The sequence below is a fragment of the Pteronotus mesoamericanus genome, unplaced genomic scaffold (genome assembly GCF_021234165.1).
Source record: "Pteronotus mesoamericanus isolate MK-2021 breed Mesoamerican mustached bat unplaced genomic scaffold, CSHL_Meso_final contig_74, whole genome shotgun sequence".
In the NCBI taxonomy this organism is placed as follows: Eukaryota; Metazoa; Chordata; class Mammalia; order Chiroptera; family Mormoopidae; genus Pteronotus; species Pteronotus mesoamericanus.
Window position 1 is genome coordinate 795799 of NW_026555247.1, and position 22495 is coordinate 818293.

Genomic DNA, 22495 nt, shown 5'->3' on the forward strand with positions numbered 1-22495 from the left:
GAGTTTAATTACATATATCTAGAGTTACTTTTTTGTTTTTGTTTTGTTTTGTTGTTGTAAAATTCTGCCTGAAGCTATTACTTTGGGAAAATTGATGTATGTCTTCACCATTGCAACTGTCACACCAACACCAACACTGACCACACTACCCCCCCACCCCCACCACCCCCGGCCCCACACCGCGCTCCCACCCTGAGAGCACGGGGAATGCAGGCTGTGCTTGGAGGCCTGAGAAGGTGAAGATTGAGCCAGTTTAGGGACCTGACAAACACAGCTGCAGAGACCTAGGACAAGAGAAGAGGAAGAAAAAAGGGGAAGCATCCACACAATAAAACACAATTAGCTTTAGTGCGGAAATCCCACACAGGTACAGACCCACTGCAGGCTGCTCCTCCCCTGCGACGGTTTCCTCCTGTTTTCCCTACCGCCCTCCAATTCACTTAAACTAGACTTCACCTGGATAAAAATAACAGGGAAAGGGTCTTTTTCTTCCCTACTTCCTCCGCTAGTATTGTCATTTTTCCTAAAATGCAACCCTTCATAGGAAATGTCTTTTTCCCTCTGTTTTCTCTGGCTATCCCCATCTTTTTAAAGTTTTCACTGTGCTATGAAAGTATGACACAATCATTTCCCACTCTCATCTTAAGAAATGAGAGGAAAAAAGTCTTGCCCTGAGAAGTTTATCTTCCTACTCTCTTTGACTTCCTCCTGACAAACCTGACTCCCGTGGACATGCCTCCACCAGCCCTGAGAATAATCCAGTCTGTCAGCCAATAGACAGGGACAGTGCCAGAGCCCATCCCCAGAGGTTCAGGAGAAGCCACCCATATGTGGATAGTTTTCACAAACAATACACAATTACATGGTCAATATTTCCCACTAAAAGTGATACTAAGTTAGAGCTAAAGGGGTCATCTAATCCAACCTTCTCACCTAGCATATAAAAAACTAGGCCCAAGGAAAGGTAAAGGTTTAGTGGGTCATACTGTTAGTGTGTGGCAGGGACAGGACTGAAATCCAAACCTCTCAAAGTATAGAAATAATCGTTATAAGGGTTATAAATTTTAAAAATGGCTTAAGCACACAAATCTCATCCACTGCTGAGAATAAAATATTATAAGAATATATGTCTTGAAGAAAGGATGGATGATAGAAGCCCAAGAATAGAATATTTTGTCTATAAAGTTTCTGTAACTAGCGGCAAAAATAAAGCATTTTTAATTGGACTTCAACAGTGATGACATTAGATGAGAAATATCAGATTAAAGAACAATATTCTAAATGCATCTGGGACCAGCCTTTGTTAGTCATGAAATGCTTTCGTGATGTTTGCATAACTGACTATATTCTTCCTACCATAAATTTACTTCTCTTTCTTTTTTATACTTTCTGAAGTAAAAAGTTCAAGTAGCGATGAAAAGTGGAAGGATACAGAAAGGAAGAAAACTGATATTAACTGAAAATTTACTATGTTCCAGATGCTGTAGCAAATGTTTTCACATTTGTTTTTTTAACTTAATCCTCATAATAATTCTGAGAACTAGATATAATAATATTCTGTCTTTACAAGAGAGGAAACCAATGTTTAGAAATATTAAGTGATTCAAAGCCACGTGGCCAGCAAATTACAGAACTGAGATTCAGACTTAGATCTATGTGATGCAAAAAGTCCTTTCCTGCACATGCCAGCACAACCCTGGAATCAAGGGCATGAAAATGGTGAGAAAAGAGGAAAAAATATTTAAAGTAAAGATAATATTTAAGTTCTATAGTAAAATGAGAATGAAAACTTGAAGATTTAAGTATAGGCTTTAGCACAGGCCCATTTGTGGATCTGTTTTGGAAATTCTATTTTCAAAGTACTTACCTGATTTTAAACCAATTTTTAAATGAAATATTTGAGGCTTATAAAAAGGTATTTAAAAAAGTAAAGCAAACACCCAGCATCACCCTGGCATAGAAATAAAACATTGATTGCAATGGATCACGCATGTACCTGCCTTCCTCCATCCCTCTTCTTATCCTTCTACCTCAGAGTAATAACCAAAGCCCATTTGTTTTTAATTCTGAAATTATCAAAAGATTGAAAAAAAATCAATACTTTCTATTCTACATTGGGCAATAATTAACCCTAAACAACACTAGGTCAAGCCTTTGAATGTAAACTGAGAGCAAAGTTATACCTTCTTTAACAAATACTGATATTTATTGAGTTCCTATTCTGTGCAAGACTTTCAAATTGAAAAAAAAAATCTGTATTTCAATGCGGGGAGGTAGTACGTTTAGTGAGTAAACTAAATCTAGAACAGTGTGTTCTTCCCAACCACTGTGCTAAGGACAGAGAGTTCTCTAAAGAAAGGGAAGGGGCTGGCCATTCACAAGGGGAGGCAGGAGAATGGGAAACGCCCAAGAACTGGACAGCCTCTCCAAGTCTTTCCTTGCTTTAGAGGAAAGGGGCAATCTGCTGTCCCGTACAAGCTCCTCTCAGAGACATAGATGTAGCCAGCTTTTGCCAGCTCCTGTGGAATAATTTCCTTTATAAGCTCATTCTCAGAAGCAAATTTGGGGACTTTGAGAGAGGGAGGGTTTTGTTGTGTTCTCAGTTGTATTTCTTCAATTGCCAACTAATATTGAAATTGGATTTCCAAATGTGTTCAACTTCAACTTCACAGGGTTAAGTGGACAAAGCATTGAACTTAAATAAGAGGGTCTGTCTTCTCGTCCCTATTTACCAGTAACTAGTAATGTTGATGTTGCTTGAAACCATCATTTCAGCCCTCTGAGTCTCCTCCCTGTGCTATAAAGTGAGACACTTGGCCTAAAGGCCTTGTGATCTCAGTCTACATCTTTAAACTCCTAAGTTGCATATGCAGAGTACTAATTAGAGCAATTTTCAAGAGCCTAGAGCTCTCATTTAATAAATACCTCCTAAAAGTAAATGTTCTTCCAATGTTATCTAATTTGCACTTTAAAACTAGGAGGTATTTTACAGTTAAAGAAACTAAGATTTAATAAATTAGGTTAAGTAACTTGCCCAAGGACGCACAGCTAGTACATGGCAACATGGTGGGTCAAACTGATTTGTTTGCCTGCAAAGCCTGGATTCTTTCCATTCACTGTGCCCAATCCCTACCCCCTTCCAAATATTAAACAGAGGAAGTAACATATATCAAATATCTTTTATGTGCCAAAACCATATAGTATCTTATTTAGTACACAACTTTGTAAAGTTGTGTACACAACTAGCACAACTTTGTTTAGTACACAACTAACACAACTTTGTAAAGTATACTATTATTTACTCCAGCATACAAACAACAAGTAAGAGGCATAAAAAATTAAATCATTTGCCCAGGAATACATATATAGTAAGTGAAAGAGCTAAGACTTGATCCCAGATTGGTCTAAGTCTCTAATGTGCTTCAGAAATAGAAATAACTGTGTTTTCTTTCGTGTTATTACTTGTTTTACTCTGGAGCAGATGTATGTGTTCATTTGACGTGACATATGTGCATACATATACATGAAATGTGACCCATCTTTGGCAAGAATGACTGAAAGGTCCATAATATGATTCAAGACCAAACAAAGTTTAAGTTAATAGTTGCCAATAATAGCATCTAAATACTAGCAAGGTTCTGATTCTCCCTTTGCAGAATTATCACTTAGATTGAATTTATCATAGGGCATTGCAATGATTATATTGAAAATGAGGGGTCTGTAGGTATTTGGCCTCTGTCTGACATTGATTTAAAATAAAATATTGTAGCTTAAAATCATTGCAGTTTCCAGGTAATGCAGTCAATTGGTGATTACAGCCCACTGGTGATAATGTGCTCACTCGCAAGCTGTTTGTAGTTAATTTTTAAAAAAAGACTCTCTTATCCCCAATATTGTTATTTTTAAATGTCAAGAATCAGATGTCTGCTGTGTAGAATTATTGTACCGCTGCCAGTGACTGTCTGTATCAGGCTTTGGAGCAGGGACATGGATTTGAAGACATTAAAACTGTTTAATTCTCAGTTGAGATGTGGTTGGCTTTTATACATTTGGAATAGAGCATTTATGGCACATCTTAGGGTAAGTGCTAATAATTAAGTAAATAAAATAGGAATGGGATCTGAAGAGTAAAATGAGTTTTAGTTGTGATTTTGTTTTTGCTTTAAAAGCAAGATCCTTGGTTCTGTATTTGCCTCTTTCTGTAAACTGTAAACATTGTATGTTGGGTAACTGGCATATAAAGCCATTCAGAAGAGCAAGATTTTAGATTTCCAACTGTTAGCCTAAAAAACAAAATCTTTTCAAATCCTGTATTTTTGCATTCATTCAGCAGCAGAAACAGGAAACAAAACACTCTCCGGTAGAAGTAGAGAGAGACACAGAGAGAGGGAGAGAGAGAGAGCAAGGCAGCCCCGAGAAAGAAAGCACTCACAGAGATGAAATTTTAGGAGAGCAAAATGATCGACCTCTTTAAGGCTGAGTGGGTTTCTTCCGTTTGTGTGCAAGTTTCAAGAAATGGAAGGACTGACCAGGTTTGGGTACAACTCCTTTATCACTTTGTATTTGGCGATAGGACGTTGTTGGTTTGGGTGGTTTAGGGTGGAGGGGAGAGGGAGAATAGTTCTGTTATTTTATTTCTTCTCTAAATAATGGCTAGTAAGACTGAAAGAGCTAACAAACTAATGTATGTACAGATGGTTAAAAGACAGGTTGAGACATCAGATACCCACAAATCTGTGTCCCCACAGGGGCTTTATAAAATCTTTAATGGACATAAATGATCTAAGGTGCTAGGTGCTATTACAGGACATTATGTGGCTAGTGATTGAAATGTGATCAGTTGTTTAACATGACAAGAATCCTGAATGTTTACTGTTCCTTTGCAAAATTAAAATTTCTGGATGGTTGGGGGTTGGGAGGTTTATTGGTTAAATAAAGCCACAAAAGATCACTGAAGAATCATTTATAACAAGCATGAACCCAGGATTATTTTTCAGTGCAGGTACAGCTGTTTTTCAAAATTTTGTTCAAGATTATTTCAGTCTTTGCCCAGGGGGAGTTTTCTTTCCCTGGCTGAGGTTTCCCTTCCTCTTATGTTAGAACAATTTAAATTGTACTGAATTGATTAAACTATGTTATGTGAAATGTGTGACAGTGCTGAGCAATTCTGCTAGTGACTTTGGCTACTGCGATATTTCCTTGCTGTCGTTTTAAAAGCCCCATCAACCACATTAATTGATGACTTTCTTTATTTTTTAATTTAAATCGCCTTAGTAATCCAGCAAGGAGTGTCAGATTCTTCAATGTATTTTCTTTGTTTTGTACAATCTTCTCCCTTTTTTTTACTGATCTTAATAGAAATGTCCCTCTTTGTTGATAGAAAAATTAGGTTTCTCCTGCCTGATGCTAATGTTGAATGTAGAATCAGTGATCAGCAGAAGAATCCTTGTAATTCTCCCCCTGGTTCTCTATAATTCTCACTGTTGTCCGTATCCAAGTAATGAGAGTGGTGGGGGAGACCACTGGCAAAACACTAGGAGAAACCAGGGATCCAGAAAGACTCAGTAGTGGTAAAAGGAAGATTAAAATGAAATGGGAGGGAAAAAAGAAACAAAAAATTCTTGTTGGAAGCTGTTAAAGAAACTTTATTATTCTTGGTTTAGAATTTCATTATTCTAAAGACGTTTTCAACAACACCTAAAGTGCTTGGTTAGTCTCAGTCAGAGATTGCATAACATATGCTTTCTGACCCCACAAAGTCCAGTCTACTAATGGAATGTATAGCATTGGTTAGCACAGAGTAAAAGGAAAAAAAACACATATACACAAACTAGTCTTGGATCTTATTGTAGATTTTATTTCCTATTTCCCTAGACCCCCTATAGAACAGTTTGCATGGTTGAAAATTAAAGATACTAACTCAAAGCAATCATTTACTATTCTGTAAAGAAAGAGTCATCCAAAATCTCTAGTCCATTTGAGATCATGGCTTTGCACCGCTTTACCCAGTGATTTGTGAATAGTAGAGCCCATTGGTCCTTTGTCTGAAGTTTTATTGGAGCCACACAAAAAAATACATACAGTGTTATCAAGCTGACTGTGATTTGGTGATTCTATTAGGGTTTTTCCACCATTTTGATTTTAAGCTTAAAGGCTACCACCTCTCTTGGTAGATTCTTGTGCTCATTGATATGGAATTGAATCAGGGGAAATTTTACTTTTATAGCTCTAAACAGCAAAGTTTAGAAACTTCATATGGTTCAAACTATAGTACCTCATAACAGTCAGATTATTTTCTGTGATTTGCTAGGCAAGCTTGGTTTAAAAAAAATTGGCCTTTTTAGGTAAAACCAGGTTACTATTAGTAAGGTCCATGAAGAGTTATATAATCTCACTAGGATTTGTATTACTCACCTGAAATTTTGAACCCATAACTTTTTCCATTGAATGGAAGTAACGTGCATGTGTGACTTCACATCTAGGCCTCATTTATCTGCCTCCCAAGACCATCTTGCCTCATCCCCTAACAACTGGCTCCATCTCTAGTAACTTCCACTTAGAACACATGATGACACAGGGAAAATTCTCTTACTATTTCTGTAAATGCATATTTAAAGGTTTTTGTAAATTCTTAATCTGAAACCACAGTTGAAGGGATTGCTTTAATTTTTTTCAATGAATCATTTATTCTGCTTCAACCCAGTTCTCTCTGTTTGTAGCTCAAAGGTAAAGATATAAAGAATGAGTGAATCCATTGCTGTTACATCATTAACCGAGGTAAAGGAGAAAATACAGTGTAGGAGACATATCATCCAGCTCCTGTTGTTTTTTGACAAATTTCTGCTTTCTATTATTTATTTATTTATTTATTTATTTGGAGAACAGTCATCAAGGAAACAGTGACCAAGAAAGACCTCCTCTGATTCTGTGATTTCTTAAGTTTAAGAATATATGGAAGTATCTTTAGAAATGTGGTAGTGTTTTCATTTTCTAAAGCTTAACAATATTCCCTGCCGTGTTGTCATTTCTAAGATAAAGAGACTTCTAATTACATTTGCAAAATGAGTTTTCTAGATAAGTAGATCTTTCACTATTAGGTCACTATTCTCTATCAGTTGGAGTTTCTACTCATTGTTCTCACAGAATTAGCAAACTTCCTACAAAATTTAGGCCTGTGATATCACAGAACTATGAAACATAGAACTATGTCTATGAAGCAAAATGATGTGGAATCTATGGTTACTGTATGTTGTATACATTTATACAGGTGCATATATATACATTACATCTGCCTGGGCTTACCTGCACCATACTTCTAAAATATGAATAGAGAGAAAACCAACCCAAAAGTTAGATTTGAAGCATGTTTGTAGCTTAAAAGATTAAGACAGCTGTTCACTAAATACATACCTGCAATCTGTAATTCTGTAGTTACAAATGGCAGGGTAGTATTTTTAACCTCTAAAATAAAGAAATTAGTATGTTTTTCCTGTTATTCTTGTCAGTTTCTCCTTTATCCCAGTGAATTCATTATGAGTGAACCACGTACCAAAGGAGATCAAATGCAGATTTGATCTTTAGGCTCAATGACAGAGCACTGACACTGGATTTTGAAGAAGATTCCCTTCTCTCTGGCATCTTCCACTCTCTTGGCAGCCAGTTCTCCTCACCTCTCTTTCATTTTCCTGGGATAAATTGTTAACATTGTTGTAAACATATTGTCCAAATATGATATGTAGGAGATATTGTATTGGATGATGAGACCGAATATATTAAATCAGGGCAACAGTAGAAAATCTGGAAGAAATAGTGCATAGAAGATAACAAGGGCTACAAGCTGACATATTGGTCATTGCTTTCGAAATAAAAAAGTAAATAAGTGCAAAGAAAAATCTAGCTTTAAAATTGGAAATACTATATGAGGCATTATATATGCCAGTGGTATCCAGATGGGTAAAAATTAGTATAATATTACCTTCATCTGCATGTGTGGAATCATGTATATGCATAGTCACTTGTTCTATCATTGACTATTTGGACAACGGTTAGTCAATTTTGTGTGCATGAAAATAAGCTTGAAAGTATCTATAAAATGAGCATTCCTAACATCAAACCAAGAGATTTTGATTCTGTAGATCTGGAATGATTCTGTTATGGAGATAAATCCAGGAACTAACTGCACTTTAACCCAATCCTAGGGAACCGTCACACTTAATTTGTCCATTTACTTACTGAAGGGGGCAGTAGAGTCTAACAGATGAAAACATGGGCCTCAGGAGACCCATTAGCTTTAATATTGCCACTGACTTCCAGCTTGACTTGGGCTGCTTCTACTTAAGTATTTCCATTTCTGTACCTGCAAAATAGGTGTAATGATACAACCCTTGTGTCTGTTCGGGTGCTTAAAAATGTTTTAACTTCAAGTATAGGAAACAAAGTAAAAATCTAGTGTGAAATGTTTTGAGTTTACAAATCCTTAGAGGTTAACATGCTTCTCTGATTCTTCATGTTTTTATGTACCTTACTACTTTTTCTTTTATATTTTGCTTGATATAATTTTCATTAATCCACTGTCAGGATGAACATATCTGATTCCACAGTAAAGGAAAGCATTCTCCCAGGATTGGATGACAGTAGGTCTTCATCACAGTGTAGGTTTAAGGCTTCTTCATCCCATGTGCCTACTAAACACATAAAGCTTTTGTCTACAAGTGAAAAGATCATAAAGGGTCAAATTTTTGATAGTTCAGCATCAGTGGGTCAGGTTTTCCCATGCCTTGATATTTACTGATGGAACACAATTTTTTTTATCCTCCCCCAAGGACATGAGGATATGACTTTAGAGAGGGGGGGAGGGAGGGAGAGACAGAGAGAAAGAAAAATATCAATTGTTTGCCTCTAACACATATCCTAACTGGAGATCAAACTTGCAACCCAGGCATGTGCTCTGACCAGGAATCGAACCTGCGACCTTCCGGTTAACAGGACGACCCTCCAACCAACTGAGCCACATTGGCCTCGAAGGAACACAATTCTTCTGGCCTCCTCAAGCTTTAGTTTCTTGACATAAAACCTCCTTTTTTTTTCATGGCTTAAGTCTGTCAAGACCCAGGTGGCTTATTCCAGGAGGCCTTGGTACGAGAACAGGACAATTTAATTAACAGCAATATCTATGGGGCTTGTTTGCAAGGAGACTCTATCTGCTGTTCATACCTTCTTTTATTGGCTTATCCATGTTCTCTGAGGAGCATTTCCCCGTGGCAACTGCTAGAGGTGGGAGTTCTTCCACCATTACTAGCAGATGACAATAATCCTTTTCCATCACTCTTCTTTACTCCTGTCCCTGATTAACCCTCTCAATTCTCTGAAGGCCCCTACCTCGTACTTGTAATGCTGGAGAAATTCAAAAAAAGCAAATGAAGATTGAAGCCAGTTCCCTCTCAGGAACTCTTTTCTCCCCACAGGACCACGGGGACCTCAGACTTTCTCAGGCAGCCATATACTTTTGGTGGTGTAGACTCCTTACCCCACCTGCTTCCACATTGCCACCAAAATGGTAAAAACAAAAGCCATCAGAATCATGGGAAGAATGGAAAACAACTTAATAAAATTATGACTCAATTATGAAAACTTGAGCAAATCGTTTGCCATTTTTAGTTATAAAAGTAGGACTCCTGTTAGGTCACCCAGTACCTGCAGCCCACACTTACAATGTCACCTGCGAGTGCGGGTTTTGCTGTGGGCATCAGTCTCGACTGATGACCCCTCCCTCCAGCAGTAAATCCCTACGGAGAGGGGCACTCCTGCAGGACTCTTCATTTAAAATCCCTTAAAAGTTCCTAACTACTTGTAATCCTTAAAGAATTTGTCTTTCTTTTTTCTTCTCTTCTTGACTAGTAGAAGTTTAGCTGGCTTTTCTGTAACTCAGGAGGTGTCAGTGAAAGTAACTGTCATTTGTTTGCAAATGAACGCTGAGCTTTCTGAAAATGACTCCCATGTAAAATCCCCCATAACACTCCTCCAGCCCTCTAGTTCATTTTAGATAGTTTCCTGTTCTCCCACCTCCATGGCACACTGAGCAGACACTTCTAGTCAAAAAAAGAAAAAAAGAAAAGCATATAAATAGCTGATTTTCCTGCTTGCTGCCTTCTCTCAAGCTTTCACAAAGGAGGTAAAACAAATCCACCAGAAACAAGAACTTTCTGTGAGGCGTAAGTGGTGAGGCTTATGAAAAATCAGATCCATAGGCTGAAAATTGTCATGTAGGTCCCTTTGCCATATTTGACTTATGCAATCATTGCTTGGAAAAAGAAACATTTTATTTCATGCCAGATGATCTCATAAACTGCAGTCAATCACAAATATCTCACATGAACTTTCATACTTTAAAAAAAAAATTAATTGTACTCTTACAGTTGTCCCATTCTTCCCCATATGCGGCCCACCACCCAACACCCCTACTCCCCTCAGGCAATCCCCCCACTTTTGTTTATGTCCATGGGTCATGGGTTTAAGTTCTTGGGCTACTCCATTTGCTATACTGTACTTTACATCCCCCTGTCTATTTCATACCTACCAATTTGTACTTCTTAATCCCTTCACCTCTTTACCCATTCCCCAAACCCCCCTCCTATCTGGTAACCATGAAAACGCTCTCTGTATCCCTGATTCTGTCTTTGTTCTTGTTTGCTTGGTTTGTTTTTCAGATTCGATTTTTGATAGATATGTTTTTATTGCCATTTTATTATTCATTGTTTTGATCTTCTTTTTCTTAAATAAGTCCCTTTAACATGTCACATAATAATGGTTTGTTGATGATGAACTCCTTTAGTTTTTTCTTGTCTGGGAAGCTCTTTATCTGCCCTTTGATTCTAAATGATAGCTTTGCTCAGTAGAGCAATCTTGGCTGTAGGTTCCTGCTTTTCATGACACTGAATATTTCTTGCCAATCCCTTCTAGCCTACAAAGTTTCTTGTGAGAAATTGGTTGACAGTCTTTTGGAAACTCCCTTGTAGGTAACTAACTGCTTTTCTCTTGCTTCATTTTAACTATGATGTGTCTTGGTGTGGATCTGTTTACACCCATCTTGTTTGGGACTCTCCATGCTACCTGGACTTGCATGTCCGTTTGTTCACCAAATCAGGGAAGTTTCCTTTCATTATTTTTTTGAATAGATTTTCAATTTCTTGCTCTTTCTCTTTTCCTTCTGGCATCCCTATGAAGCGAATGTTGATATGCTTATAATTGTCCCAGAGATGCCTTACTAGGGGTGTCCAACCTGTGGCCCACAGGCCACGCGCAGCCCAGGATGGCTGTGAATGTGGCCCAACACAAAATCATAAATTTACTTAAAACATTGTGAGGGTTTTTTTTGAGATTACATGTTGCAATGTATTTAATGCGCGGCCTAAGACAACTCTTCTTCTTTTAGTGTGGCACAGAGACACCAAAAGGTTGGACACCCCTGCTTACACTATCCTCACTCTTTTGGATTCTTTCTTCTTGTTGTTGTTCTGCTTGGTTGGATTTTGTTTCCTTATGTTCCACATCATTGTTTTGATTCTCAGCTTCTTCCACTCTACTGTTGATTCCCGGTAAATTTTTTATGTCCATCATATATCCTTCATTTCTACCTGGCTCTTTTTATGCTGTTGAAGTACTCACTGAGTTCTTTGACAATCCTTATAACCAGTGTTTTGAATTCTGCTTCTGAAAGATCGCTCATCTCCATTTTATTTAGTTCTCTTTCTGAAGTTTTGATCTATTCTTTCATTTGGGCCATGTTTCTTGGTCTCTTCATTTTGGGAGCCTCCCTGTGTTTGTTTCTGTGTATTAAGTAGAGCTGCTGTGTCTCCCTGTCTTGGTAGTGTGGCCTGTAGGGTCCAGTGACACAGCCCCCACTATCAACCAAACTGGGTACTCAAGGTGCACCCTCCGTGGACAGTGAGTACACCATCCTCTTGTAGTTGAGCCTTGATTGCTGTTGGCAGATCAATGGGAGGGATTTACCCAGCCCAGTCAGCTGCAACCTCCACTGTCCATGGAGGATCAGCTGTGCAGAGGCAGAATGGTGGTCCTCCAATGTGGCCTGTAGCTGCCCACTGGGTGCGCCGGCTCTGGAGTTTACCAGGTGGTGCAGGACGGGGTCAGCCACCACCTGTGTTCCAACCAGGTCCACCCAGCGTGAGCTATAAAGCAATCTGAGGTGGCTGCTAGTTGTGCTGGGGTTGGAGGTTCCCAGGCAGAGCCAAACTGTGATCCAAAGCTGGCTGTTGCTGGTGCCAGGCCTGCAGCTGCTTAGCCAGAGGTAGAGGGGCTGGGGGCAAGCTGTGCATTGGGTGGGGCATAGCCTCAGGTAAACGCCCAGGTGGAGCAAACAGTGTAAGCCAGGTTTATGGAGTCTCACATATGGCTCCTGCCTGCCTGTTCTGTGGCTCTGTTGAGGGAGGGCTCAGAAAAGGCCCAATGTCCTCTTCCTACCTTTATGTCTAGGGGAAAGCAGTCTCCCAGCTCTTGCCCTGATGCCAGACACTTCAGTTCCTCCCCGTATGCCACTGGTGCCTTTCAAGCTACTTCTCTGGTGCTGCTGGAGCTCAAAGGGAGTGCATCTGAGTAAGTTTGGCATGGGCACTTTAAGAGGAATTGCCAAGGAGTCCAATAGTTTTTTTCACCAACTCAAATCCCACTCGTTTGTATAGCCAGCAGTTATAGGGGCTTATCTTTTTGGCACTGGAACCCTGGGCTGGGAGGCCTGGTGTCGGGCTGGGACCCCTCACTCTCACGATATTCCTCCTGAATTTTTATCCTCCACACGTGGGTGCAGAGGCCCACCTGCTCCACATCTCCACATTTTCACGTCCCGGCGTCTCCTACCCTTTTGGATTAACGTGGTTTCTTTAGTTCCATAGTTGTTGGACTTCCATTCAAATCAGTTTCTGATGGTTCTGTGTGACCGTTGGTATGTAATCTAGTTGTAAATCTGATGTGGTTGTGCAAGGAGCTGAGCCATATTTACCTGCTCCTCCATCTTGCCTGGAAATCCCAGAACTTTCATACTTTTAAAAAAATACGTATTTGACTTTCATGATGCTTTAAAAAAAAATGTAAAAAAACCAACTGTTATTTATTAGGTTTTATTAGATGACCCACTCTTGTAGCTATTCCATGACAGGAAATTTGAACTATCTCCACAAAACTGTCCTTGATTACAGAGATCTTTTACTATCTGGCCTGACTTCTCTTTGTCTCCTATGCCTCTCTCCCCAATGCCACCACCACCAAAGCTCCCAGATTTGTATTATGGAACTCCCTAGAAGACTGTATACATGCTAAGCAAGACCTTAATTTCATCCTTTACTGGTCTTACTGGAATCAACCTTAGAAATTAGAAATGTGAGGTTTATTATAGTCCCACCTCCTTCCACCGCCTCCTGTCCTGCACCCTTTTGAGCTAAAGAGAATTGGGCTTAGCAGTACTTTCCCCTTTTTCTTTATTCCTCTTCTCCATTCTTCCCCTTACTTTTTAGGTAGCTATTTTATAATATAATTTGGCTGGGAAACCCTCAGTTCACAAATGAGGAAACTGAGGCCTGGAGAAATTAACTGGCATTCGCATGGCTCCTCAGTTGTGGAGGGTCATGAAGAAGCAGGAACAGTAGGAAATCTTCCTCTTATTCCATCTGTTAACATTCCTCAATCATGTAACACAAAACATTCATTTATCTTAATGTTCTGTATACTGAAGATTTACAGCATATCTGCCTCCTGCCCCACCCCCTGCTCTTTCACTCTAGGCACTGGGTCTAAGTTGGTTGTGGCTTAGTCTAGTCTGTCGTTTCTGGAGAGTACATCTCATTATGCCTGTCTTCTTTACAAACTCCCAGTAAACATGTACAGTCAATATAAGCAGGTACTGGAAAGAACTTCAAAGGTCAATTAGTTCAGTGCATTTTACACATTTTAACCATGGAACTCCTTGTTCATATAAAATAATTTAAAACAGAGCTACTTATATTGAAACAAGAAGAGTAGGATTCAAATCCAAATCCCCTTCCTGCTTCCACTGCCCTGCATCGAAGTTTTCCTGAAGTGGGGTGGGGGTTCCTCAAGGCCCAATTTGAAAACTGTTGCCCTTCCCTTTCCCAACAAGCAGATCTAAGCTGTCAAAGAAAGAGGGTAGTGATTGGGGTGGGGAGAGTAGTCTGTATCTACTCTTGATAAATCAGAAAACCCTGATAAAGTTCAAACAATGTTAGGTAACTGTCCCAAGCTTGGGAAGTTTAATTTGCAGCTCTCCCAGGCTGCCATCCTGGTGCTCTGTCCTTCATGAAAACACAACTGAGCATGGGCCGCCAAGAGTTTCATGATTGACTCGCACTATAAAATCACTTCTTGGCTATAACAGGCAATTCTATGTCACCCTCATACCCTGTTCCTCAACTGTGACCCAAAGAGAGGGATTAACGTTTCTAAGAACACACAGGCCCCTTGATTTCCAGTCTAGAGCTCTAGATGCACTGCATGTTCACATCACATGTTGTATGCATTGCACATGATAATGAACGATGGCAAGAAAAGGGAAGAAGATGAAGGTGGAGAAAGGGAGAAGAAGGACTGTAATTTATTGAGAAAGTTCTATGGCCTATGCTTAAACATATATTGTCCTTATTTCTGAAAGTTACTGGGGTAGTTGTCACCCTCATTTTATACAAAATGGAAGTGATTAATGTGCTCAAGATTATGTTTCTATTAAGTGACAGAACAAAGATTTCAAACCTCTTTGGTCTGATTCCAAAATCTATTCACTTTCCACCATATCATTCTGCCTCTGCTATGTAAATATTCCTTTTGATCTTTTCCTACAGGAATGTTTCTTGGTGAAAATTTATTTTAATAACAATTTTTAAAATGATTAACTATGGTTAAAAACAGATTCTACCTTTATGCTTAAATGTAAACCTAAGTCTAGTTTAGAGAGTGGCCATATTAGAAAGCAAGCAATATATGAGATTAATTTGCAAAGTCTGATAGATAAAAATGTCAAATTGTATTAGAACAACGTATTCCATGAAACTGGAAAATTATATCTCAATCTATGAAAGAGCCACTGTTCAAGGCTGTTTTTGCTTTTTTGTTTGTTTCAATGAGAAACAATACTATTGACTCCTTGAGACTGCCACCCTGATTGTAGTTTAACATTGTTAAAACACTACAAGGTTATGTCCAAATAAGCACTGTCTTCCCATTTACTATCCTTTGCTTAGATTAACATGGTGATGTTTGCTTCTGTAAGAAGTTATTTCACTGAAATGATAAAGAACTATAATTTGTCCTTTTGGGAGGCCAGATAGTTATTTCCTAGGCATATTGTGGGCCAGAATTCTGTTTGGTAGCTGAGCTCCATTTAACCCTGATTGTTAACTAAATATTGGGTGAGTTCACCAACTTTACTGTCTGTTAAATTATTACTCTGGGTTTGAAGGAAAAGATATGTTTCTCTGAAGGCCTACCTTTAGAATGCTTCCCAATTACCTTATAAAAGTGTAGCCAAATTTAGTCAGATAACATCCAGGGCAGAGCACTCATGTATGTCAGCTTAGAGGTGGCTGTTTATATCCAATGTGTAAATGGTACTATTAGGAGATATTAGTAGAGTTTAAACTAAATTCCTGTCATAAATAACCATAAAGAACGCTCAGGCTTTTGAAACCCATCAGGGTAAAATGTGCCATATTCCATTATGAACTTGGAAGTCAACGTAGTCTTTCTTATCCTGCTTATCAGCTTAGTTTGGATTTTTTCCTCACATACATGTATCTCATTACAGATAATTCTGTGTTCCATCAAGCCCTTATTTAATGCCCTTCCTTGTTTATTTAAGACTAGCTAAAGTTAATTTAAAATCACAGATATAGTCTTATGCTCCACAGCCTTCACTTTCTCTTGGTTTAGTATTTTATAAAATATCCCTATGCATAAAAATTAAATGTTAATTATTCACTTAATAGGGACTTGTAAATGACTAAGAAATGAAAGAATTCACTAAAATTAAACCATGCCCGTTTAATTTTGTTTGTGTTTTTGAAGGCTCTTTTAGATCAATGAATGAATAGAATGTAGCATTGTCTTTCTTAGCTTCAACCAGTGAAGAACCCACCCAAGTATCATAATATATAATCCCTTTGCATCATCTAGACCTTAAGTGTAGATGAGAAATTTTGTTGAATGATTTCATAGAACCACTATTCTCAACAAGTCTTTCATTCAACAAGGATTTATTTAGCACCTGTTTGACCCAGGCTGAACCCCAGGAGAGGCAGCTAGATAGAAGTGGGAATGAGCTAAAGGCCAGTTTGGGGAAAGGAATAGAATGACTAGATAGCCAACCACCTGGCTGGTGAGAACAAGTAAATGGAGGACAGAATTGAGTCTCTGGATGACGAGATGATATGAAATAATTTTTTCTAAAATACTCAAATTTCCCAAAGATGTAGGATATGGTATAGTCTAGAGGTCAAGCCCAAGCAATTTAACTCTCTGGGCAGAATTTATCAGGACAAGCGATGCCGGGGAAGAATGAGAAAGAGCAGGGACAGACTCCCCAGAGAGCACAGGAGGCCTCAGACTCCTGAATCCAGCAACCAGTCTGCTGACCCTGGGGGCAGCGGGGCTGCCTAGGCCTGGAAGAAAAAGTCTGGATGGATAGCAGAGCACTGGTGGTAAGGAAAAGCATCCTCAGCATCAGCACCAGGCCAGCAACACTGCCCCCAGAAAATGAGATGCAAGTGGGACTGCCCTTGGAGACATGAGAGCTCATAGGTGTCAGAAAAGCATAAATGGTGTCTAGAGATAGCCCCTTGGAATAATAGGTGGGTTTATTATTACAGCAAAACCTAACTGCATCCCCAGATCATACACCTGAGAATGGAGGGAGCTATTAGATCAGGAAGGCTTTTCTAACAAAGTCATCAGATCCTAAGTAAGGAGAAGAAATTATTATTAAAAATATATAAGGAAAAGCTGGATGAACATACCATGGGTAGAACAAGGGAAATTTCCATATTTGGAGAAATAATTATTTGCTTTTGAATCAAATAGCCTAGTTCTGTGCTGTCCAATATGGTAGCCACTAGCCTCGTGCGGCTATTTAAATTTACAATAACTAAAGTTAAAGATAAAAATTTAGTTGTTCAGTCATAATAGCCACATTTCTAGTGTGCAGTACCCATGTGTGGCTGCTACTTTCCATACTGGACAACACAAATATATAATATTCCTATCGTTGCCGAAAGCTCTGTTGGACGGCATTCCTCTCGTTTGGGTTGGTTTTATGTGTGTGCCTCTGTTTTAATATATTGATTTCTACTAGATTTGGTTTTGACTTGAAAAGGTAACATCCCGTTGTGATGTCTCTCCGTGCTCAGGAATGTCAGAGCTATCAAGTACTTCTCTGTCCCTGTGGGCACGGGGAGGCTCAGTGAGAGGGAGGGCTGCCCTGTGTGAATGCCTCTTTCTCCACTTTTGCACTAGGTAGCATTAGATTAACCACCCCACCTCTCTTGTGTTTCTTCATTTGCAAAAAGACTTACCTCACGGAGTTATTTTGAGGAATAAATTCTAAAAACGTAGTGCTCAATAAGTACAACCAAACTAGTCACTAGAAACACTAGGACTGGCCTAGGATTTTGCCCATATTTTCTGCGAGCATTTATCAGTCACTTGTTAACTGCAGAGCATTGTGCTGGATGCATCATTGTTTCCCTTGATCTGCCAGCAGCCCTGCTTTGCTCCTGCTTTGTACTGTGTGCCTAACTCCCTGTTAGCCAGCCAGGTGGTACCTAGAATAATATTTCCATTCACACTCTGATATGTGCACCAAAGCTCTGTCTCGGACACTAAGCTACATCTGTGATTCTCTTCCGCATTTATAAAAGAAGACTACAAAATGTTCCTCTCTCTAACATTTATTTGTAAATTAAAATGTTTTAGCACCTCTAGGAGTTGAGTCTGGGTGCAAATGGACGTAGAAGTTGGCAAGGCCTAGTAATTTCTGCTACTATTAGTAATTCATCCAGTCACACAGTTGGTGCCAATCGGACGGCCCCTCCACCACCAAAAAGCAGAGTTTGAACCTTACCTGAGAAACTCCTGTCTACCTCACTCACATTCTCCTGTCTTTGACCAAAGGGCAAGAGCTTTCGAGAGAGACCCTTGGAGTCCTCACCACAAGCTTTCGAGGGCAGTGTTTATTTTATTTAACCTTCTTCACCTAGACAAGTAAATCTCACACCTTCCCTTTGCACAATAAAAATGTAATGTACCAATTTATGAGTGACAATATGCGACTTAAGCACACCATTCTGAACTGTAAATATAATGATCTATTTTCTTAATAGGCAATAGTATCATAGAATAATAACTGGGATATACTTTTTAAGTAGTTTCTGTTTTAGAGAATCCAGTATAACCAAAAATGTGCTGTCTGGCCTCATTTGTTTATTTACTAAGCTTCAAAAATCATGTTTCCTCATATTGCTCTCTGCAACCACACGTTATGTGGCCATATTTGAGGCCTGGAAAGAAAGAGATTTCTTCAGCCCACCAAGCTGGGAAAATGTCATTGGTGTCTGGCCAGTTCAGAAACCTTAGTTTTCAGAAAAGGCCTTTCTAGAAAAGCTTACTATGGCAGGACTCCCTAACGGAGACCTCGAAGGGCCCCCAGGCCTGGAACATTCACCAGGAGGTTGGTTACTCACGGGGCTGAGGCCCAGAGGCAGAACTGAGGAGCAGTCTGATTGACTTTTGAAGTAACCCTACCTTGAGAAGACCCTTTGGTGTGACGGAGGAGGGTCCGGGGATTGAGGAGAACTCAGATGCAGAAAGGCTGCTCATACCTACCCACCTGATTCACGTGTTCTTAGGCTAGGCTGGAAAATTCTGGGTGGGCAAGAATAAACTCCAGAGGTTGAGTAAATTCCTAATATTACATTAACAATATGGTGGTGGGTGAAGATTGTATCCATCTTGCTTGGGAGAAAAGTCCTCAACTTTTATCATATTTGCAAGAGAGATAAAGAGCCATGAATCATGATATTGTTAAAATTAGATACTTTTTCCTTAAAAACTTAAAATTGATTACTTCTTTCTTAAAATAGTTCATTTGAAAAACTTTTTTGGTTATAACCTGAGACTAATTTGAGGAATGTGCAGTTATTAAAGAGTTATTGTGGGAGCATATTACCTGAAATAGATAGGTCCTCTTTTGGAACTTGAATATCCTATAACAAAGTAATGCTTGTAATAGGATTTATACTGAAGAAGCTTTCCCTGAGTAATCAATTCAAATAGCAAGAAATGAGGATCTGCTGTGTATAAGGGTTGCAGCTTAGAGTAGAGGGGAATTCAAAGATTTGTAAAATATTTCCTACTCTCAGAGCGTTTTATGCTCATTGGACACTACATAGTTAAACAAATATAATACAAGGCAAAGTAAGAAGAAACTTAAAGATACCTGAACAAAGAATGGAAGTTCATAGGAATGAGAATTCCAACGTGAGGTTTAAGGAAGGAAGGGTAGAGGAGAAGAAAGATTTTTCAATTGGAAACACTGTATCTCTGAAGCTCTGATGTCATTTTTATGAAAGTGGATTAAGAGAGATTTCTCTAAGCATTTTCCCATGTTTATTAATCTCCCGGTAATTCAGCCCTGCATGCCCGAGGCCTAACTTAGTGGCCAGCAAACACCATTTATGTGTGGACGGGTAGATGGTGGGTGGGTGGTCACAGGCAGGAGAGTGAAGGTCCAAGGGAGAGGGAGGGGGACAGAGAGAGAAGAAGAAGTATACTGCGCATGTTTACACACTCCTTATTTCAGCAGCCAGCTCAGTTCAGAGTTTTGTAAAGCAGTTGGACAGATTTAAAAGGTGGACATTATCATGAGTCAGAAGTCTGGACACAGCCTGGCTCAGCTGAGTACTGTGCTCAACACTTCCCAAGGCTAAAATAAAGGTATCAGCTGGCCTGGGCTCTTATCTGCAGGCTCTGGGGAAGACTCTGAATTCAGTTCCTAGTAGCCATACAACTGAGGTCCCTTCATCTGCCAGCTAACAAATGCACATTGGATTTTTATCATGCATTGAATCTCCCTCACTAATTCTGCCACATCTTGCTAACTTCCTCTTTTGCACCCAGCCAGGAGAAAGCTATTTTATTTTATTTTATTTTTGTTATTTTATTTCATTGTGTTAAAATATACATAATGAGCTGTTCTATTAAGGATTCCTGTAATTACATCAGGTTCACCAGATTAATCTAGGATGATCTACCTATTTTAAGATCTCTGATTAATAACCTTATGGCATCTGCAAAGTCCCTTTTGCTGCGAAACATAACATATTCACAGGTGCGACACCAGGGGGTAGGGATCTGTCTACTACAGTGGTTATCAGCAGAACGAGTAAATATAATAGCAAATTGGTGAGGACAGCACCTTCATTGACAGCTGTGCAATTCGAAGGCCATGAAGTTAATTTCAGAAAGAGCTAATACAGCTTTAGAGCCAGACAGCTGTGTTCAAACCCTGTGTTTTACTGAATTTTCAACTTTGAGTGCATTTTTAACCTCTCTCTGCCTTGGTCTCCTCCTCTGTAATGTGGAGATAATAACAATACATACACACAGGGTTGTTGAATGGGTTAAGTAAGTTAACGCAAAGGGCATAGAACAATACTTGGAAAAGGGGCATTATAGAATGCCTCAATAAATGCTATTACTTTTATTAAGCCTGAAAATATGGTGGTAGCAACATAAAATAAAACAACAAAACAAACTTAAGAGCCACTGCAGAAGCTACTGTTAGAGATCACAACTTCATTTAGTAAGACTGTTGATTAAATGAAATCCTATAATATCTGTATTTGTTTCTTGCTGCTGCTGTAACAGGTTACAGCATAAAGTAACACAGATTTATTAACTTACAGCTCTGGAGGTCAGAAGTCTGAAAGGGTCTCAGTGAGCTAAAATCACAGCATCACCAGAGCATTGCCCTCTGGAGGTTCTAGGGAAGAATCCGTTTTCATGCTTTTTCCAGTTTCGAGAGGCAGTCTGTAAACCTGGACTCCCAGCTACTTTTTCCATTTTCAAAGCCAGCAATCACTTCACTCTGATCTCTGCTTCTGTGGTCAGATCCCCTTTTCTGACTCTGCCATCTCTCACAAAGACCCTTGTAATTTCATTGGGACCACCTGGACAACCAGGACATTCTTCCCATCTGACGGTCATTAACTTAATAACATCTGCAAATAGTCCCCTTTGTAAGGTAACACATTCACAGGCCCCATGAATTTAGACATGGGCATCTTTGGAGAACCATTATTCTGCCTGGTACAGAAACTACCACCTAATGCATTATATATTTTTAAAGCCAAATATCATTTTTAAGCTGTTTATGATACATGTGTGAAATCATCTATTCAGTGCATATCAGCTAAATGAGTCCCTGTATATATGCAGTGGCTCCCGGATATTTCTTTTATGTAGCGATGGAATCAAAGAGCTGTCAATTGCTGCATTTATTAGACTATTTCAAACTATTAGACTGTATTACTATTTTAAATTATTTATACTATTTAAACTATGTTAGTCTATTTTGAACTACTTTAGACTCTTTTAAACAATTGGGTTTAGATTTCTCTTTGCCTATGAATCACATATTTGCTGCTTCTTTTATATCTAAAATGTTTATTATTCACTTTACAGTAAAACAATTTTTTAGATCACTTGAAAACTCCTTCCAATATCTATAAATATAAGTACATACATTTTACACATTTTAAATTATTGTCTTTTGTTGTACTTAATATTATTTTTAATTCAAGGAGCATGAACATCAGACACTCTGATAAAGGCTGAGGAGACAAAGTTGAAATAAAGGACAGCTCCAGTCCTCATGGAGCTCTCATTGCGCTGGAAAGGGGAAGGAATCCTGACAGCTAGAATTTTTTAAAAGGAGAAGACATGTTTAAACCTTAGAATTGCCTAGACTTGGAGACTAAGTGACTGGGTTGTCATACAGAGAAGGATAGAAATGAAAAATAATTTACAGTTTAAAAAATTGGGTACTTTTCAGTAGATGATTTAGAACAAAGAATAAGTTTGGATGGAGAAAATGATTTCGTTTTAGACATTTTGAATCTGATATGCCTGCTGAGGATGCCCCGTAGGCAAGCATTCATTTATTCAAATACTACTTGTGAGGTTATTACAGTAATCTAGACAAGAGATGATTGTGGTTCAGACTAAGGTAAAAGCAACAAAGATGGAGAAAAGTAAAAATATCTTTGTACCATTTCTTAAAGTTGTCAGGTTGGTCAAAAATTCGTAAGTGAGGGAGATGGAGTCATGAAGTCCTGAATTTATGATTCTAGAGTTCAGGAAGATGACAGGAAGACAGCACAGGTCAATTTCCTGGGCTACACAGAATTCAAAGCACAGACAG

The 22495-nt window shown here is 38.9% G+C and overlaps 1 protein-coding gene across 12 annotated transcripts in view; it reads left to right on the plus strand.

Annotated features, from left to right (window-relative positions):
- Window positions 1–22495, plus strand: part of DLGAP1 (DLG associated protein 1) — an 870852-nt gene that overhangs the window by 560853 nt on the left and 287504 nt on the right. For 3 of the 12 annotated variants that reach the window (XM_054583399.1, XM_054583391.1, XM_054583394.1), the window contains exon 1: window positions 3954–4080. The exons of 4 other annotated variants lie outside the window; for them this stretch is intronic. In XM_054583399.1, the coding sequence (XP_054439374.1) occupies window positions 3988–4080 (93 nt within the window). In that variant the 5' untranslated portion in view covers window positions 3954–3987. Of the gene's footprint in view, window positions 1–3953; window positions 4081–4232; window positions 4539–22495 lie in introns of those variants that run through there. 5 more of the 12 variants (XM_054583389.1, XM_054583393.1, XM_054583398.1 and 2 more) reach the window with 2 other exon arrangements.